The sequence below is a fragment of the Chaetura pelagica genome, unplaced genomic scaffold (assembly GCF_000747805.2).
Source record: "Chaetura pelagica isolate M959 unplaced genomic scaffold, ChaPel_1.0 scaffold775, whole genome shotgun sequence".
NCBI lineage: Eukaryota > Metazoa > Chordata > Aves > Apodiformes > Apodidae > Chaetura > Chaetura pelagica.
In genome coordinates this window covers 27,629-32,211 of record NW_009953204.1, presented here as the reverse complement: position 1 = coordinate 32,211, position 4,583 = coordinate 27,629, and the positions used below count along the sequence as shown (strand labels likewise).

At 51.4% G+C, this 4,583-nt stretch overlaps 1 protein-coding gene across 1 annotated transcript in view; it reads left to right on the top strand.

The window, feature by feature from the left end:
* The first annotated feature begins 4,412 nt into the window (after positions 1-4,412).
* Positions 4,413-4,583, top strand: part of TTC12 (tetratricopeptide repeat domain 12) — a 14,541-nt gene continuing 14,370 nt past the window's right edge. Inside the window, exon 1 of the mRNA XM_009997415.1 lies at positions 4,413-4,422. Coding sequence (XP_009995717.1) covers positions 4,413-4,422 — 10 coding nt within the window. The remainder of the gene's footprint in view (positions 4,423-4,583) is intronic.

Below are 4,583 nucleotides of genomic sequence, written 5' to 3'. Positions count from 1 at the left end.
GGTGGGTGGGTGGGGGGTTTATTCAAAACACTTGTCACCAATCAGGGTCTGTATCCAGCAACCCACAGAAAACAGGCTGAACTGGGAGAGCCTTGCTGGTGACACTCCTTTAATTTACTCAGAGTTTTAAGTCCCTTGCTGGACCTGGGCCTGACTGCATAAGAGAAATATCATCTCTGCTTTTTTAGGACATTCTCCCCTTTCCTTTATGGCACCTCCCAGAGCTTTGAGAAGCAGAAGGGAGATTGTACAGTTAGGGCTGGTCTGGTCTCATCTCAGATGCTCAATGACATCCGTTGCTCCTTGGTGTGTCAGTAAAGACCATTTCCTTTGGCCTAGAAAGCTGATTGGGAAGCCAAGACTTTTGCACAAGGGTGTTGGCAGCATGTGGGGCCTCTCCTGCAGAGTTGGCTCCCTTGGCAGTTGGACTAGATGGTTGTTGTAGGTCCCTTCCAGTCGACATACTCTGCTTTATCACATCCTGTGTGTTGAGTCACCCCCGTGCGCCCTGCAGAATCCAAACTGTGAAATCAAGAGCTTGGAAATTGAGGCCAAGGCTCCCACTGGTTTCACTTGCCCTGGCACTGTCTGGAGCAGCTGGGAAAGGGGCTGAGGCAGGGCTTGTGTTCCCATCCTGGAGGGCAGTTTATCTTTGGGAGTCATGGAATAACACTGGAGATTTCAGGGGAGGCTTGAGCAGAAGGAGGGCAGAGGAATATAGGCTAAGACCAGCCCATTGTATAGAGATGTTCCTTCTGTTGGGGTTTTGGTTTATTTTTGTTTGGTTTTGGTTTTTTGTTTTCTTTTTTTTTGTTGGTTTGTTTTGTTGGGTTTTTTTGTTTTAATTCTACTTTAGATCTGCAAGCTTGTGCACTGTGGGTGCGTGACTATTTTAGTGTGAAACGTGTTTTTTGTCATAGTATTGAAATAATAAAAGCTTCAACATAGTTTGGATGTGGAAGGTGTAGCGATAGTTCAGATTTGAAAACAAAAGCAAACAAAAGCAAACAGCAAAAACCAAGAAATATTCAGGAAAAGGAAGAAAAAGAAACAAAACAAAGAGAGAACAACTCTTGGCAAGGAGCAGGAGCCTTGAGAGGAGAGATGACAGGGAGCTGCCTGTGGCATCTATTCCATGTGCTGAGGGGATGGGCAGAGGGGTGGGGTAGGTGGGCTGCAGTTGGGCTCAGGTGGATTGAGCCCCTTGGGTTGGTGTGTTCCTCTGAGTGTGCAGTTGTTCCCAGTGTTCACATCGTGTCAGACTGTGGAAAACAAATGTACAGTCTTGTCATTTGCTAAGTGTGGGGGTTCTTCGCATTGTTTGTTTGTTTGGGTTGTTTGTCTGTTTGTTGTTTGTTTCGTTGGGTTGTGTTTTGGGGTTTTTTTTGTCCTTCACTCCTGGAAATGCGAAGGGAGGGGTGGGATGTGCAGGACCCATCCTGAGCAGGGTGGCAGGGCAGGGTGGCAGGGCAGGGTGGCAGGGCAGGGTGGGCCCTCACTTCAGAGCCTGCTGTCAACTTCAGCCCAGCTCCACACTGTTGGTGGAACTAGGGGGAAATTTGGCCCATGGTCCCTAGGAATGTTTTGTCTCTAAGGAATCCACCCATAAAAAGCAGCACAAAAAGCTACCATGTCTGTTTCTGATGGAGAGAGGATCTGGGGAAGCAGGGACTGGTGGGCAGGCAGGGGACACCTCCTGTGTGTGACCACAGGCATTTGTTCCTCACCTCTGCAACCTTATTGACTGCTTTTGCCATCTGTGTGTTAACACCCCCTAAGTTACAACCCACTGAGCTGGTGGGAAGCAAACACTGCACAGTGCTCGTGACCAGAGACGTGTCCAGTGACACTGGTCAGCACCTGGTGGTGGAAAACTGTGGTACCTGTGCCCTGGTTTGGCATCTGTCAGAAGAGGGAAGCAGCTCAAAGCCTGAGCATCCCTGGGAGGTGCCCTGCTGCCTGCAGTGGGTTTGTGTTGAGATCCATGGGCTGAGCACCATTCCAAGGCAGAAGTGAACCAAGGGGTTGCCTGAACACTGGCAGTGTCCATCCAGCTCCTTTGTTAATGCCCTCGTGTCACCTCCCAAGGTGAATTCTGGAGAGTGGTTTTATACTCACCCTTCATCATTTGGTTTCATTGTCCCAGACATCTTGGGCTTCACTGCTTTGATTGAAACCTGTGAAGAGGGACCAACCTGGCACCATTCACACTGTATATGTTTATATATGTATCCATGCCATACATATATATCTATATGGCAGTGCAGACTGACCAGCTTCTCGTTGTGGAGTGATTCCATTTCATGCTGCACCATACGTAAAGATGATGATGATGATACTAGTGCATCCAGTCGTTCAGCTTTTAGAGTGGAGTTTTATTTTCACACTTTTCTATGGAGCCTTCAAACCCCAGGTTTTCACACTAGGCTGTTTTGATAGTTGTTCTCAGCCCCTCCATGGACATCCTGACCCAGCATTCCCTACTTTTGGGGGCCTTCTCTCTTGTTAAAAAAACAAAAAACACAAAAAATCTTTTTACCAAGTGAAACGTCGATTCCACCTTTATTCCCATTCTCACTGGTGTAAATACTGATACTAACTGAGGATTTTGACTTTGCATTCTGTCAGACAAAACTGTGTTCCAATAAAAAGTACCAAAAAAAAAAAAACCAGACAAAAAAAAATATCATAACCTTCAGTCTGCCCTTCTTTAGATGCTCTGCTGGGTCCTGAGTGCAAGCAGGGGTTGCCAGGGCTGTGTTGGCACGAGAGCTGAGTCGGGGGGCTGCCCACAGCATGGGTTGGGGGGCTGCAGGAAGGGCAGGGGGGTGCTGGGGGCTGCTCAGGTGCCTCTCCCACCTCTGGGGGTGCAAAATGAGCACTTGGCAGCGCCTGATTGCACGGAGGGGGCTCTTTCCAAGTGCTGTGGGTCACTCAGAGGGGTGTGTGGGGCTGTGTTGGCTCCTTGGTGACGCTGCCTGGTGACAGTGCTGCAGTGGGTGAGAGCCCACAGGGGCAGCTGGGGACCAGTGCAGCTTCTGCTGGGAAGCTGGAAAGTCAAGAGATGCTCTGAAACTAGTTTGTTTCTTTTCTTCTGTTCCTTTTATTATATTTTTTTCCCCAAAAAATGCCCAAATCCCCAACTTTATTTGATTTTTCTAGCCTTGGGTTGCAGGGATGTGTCTTTTTCTTGAGAATTAACCACCACAGGTTCAGGCAAAGCAGATTTTCCACATGCAAATTTCCACTTGGCTGATCAAGAGCTTTTTTTCCTCTCACCACCTGACCATCTGACCAAAAACCATTCCAGCCCTTTTTCAGTTCTGTGTTCCTGGCTTTAGCAGCTGCTTCCCTGAGTGACCCCAAGTGTCTTAAGGCCCAGAGGATGGACTCTGCTCCCTGCTGTTTGGTTTGTTTCCTGCTGTAGCATCTTGATGAACCTAGAGGAGCTCAGGTAGTCCTTCCTCTTCTCTCAGGGACTCATAGAAGGGTCTGGAGCACTTGCCCTAACTTACTGTTGCTGCAGAGCACTTGCCCATGTCTGAGGAATGAGGAGTTTTCCTTCCCTGGAGTTGGGCTCGTGCTCAATCACAGATGGAAAAATTCTTTGCTAGATTTTTGTATATTCTTCTGACCTACCTTTCCTGGCCATTTTAACTCATCTGTCCCTCTGCTGAGGCCACAGCACCCAAGTGCCCATGTCAGCTTGGCTGGGTATGTCTCCTCTTGCTGCAGGCTGGGCTGAGGGGTGGGAGAAGCTGGGGGAGGTGGCTGGAAAGCTGCTGCAAACCTGTGAGTTGCTTCCTGGCAGCACTGGGGGGGAGCAGCAGCTCCCCATGCAGCCCTGGTAAGTGATGCTCTCCCTTCTGTAGCCCTGCAGAGCCTGCTGGGCAGGGGGGACAGAGAGAAATGCAACTTCTGGTGTGGAGAGCAGGGGCAGCTGGATGGGAGGAGCAGAAGTAAAGGCCGTTTTGATGTGGGTGACTGGGAGTGAGGGCAGAGATGTGTGTGGGGATGAGCCCGTGAGCAGAGGAAGGGGAAAGGGACCTCCTGGCAGCTCCTACAGCAAAGGGGCTGGAAGGGACAGGAGATGTTGCTGCCTGTGAAGTCAGGCAGTTTGGTGCCTCTCTGGGCACACAGAGCCCAGGAGAGCATTTCCCTTGGGACAGCGTGGTGGGACCTGGGAGAGCAGGAGGTGGATGTAGCTGAGGTTTGTGACTTGAGGGACATTCCCAGCTGCACCCTCAGCAGCTGGCCCCCCTTTCCTGGTGTCCCAGGCCCTAGTGCTGCCTTCAGGAGCCTCGCCAGGTCACCTCTTCTTGCTTTTCCCTGCAGAGCTGGCCAGGTGAAAACGTGCCTGGGATTGAAACATCCCGGCAGGGCAGCGGGGGCTCGGGTGGTGCTGGGGCTCGATGGCTCCAGGTAACTCCCACCTGCTGGCCCCGCAGACGTGGCCCTGGAGCATCTCCTGGGGGGTGGGACAAGGACCCACCTGCCGGGACGAGCTCTGGGTGACGCTGCAGGACGGGGGGCAGCGGGGGGCTGCTCGGAGCAGCCTGGCGGGGTCCACCCGCGGGGCCGGC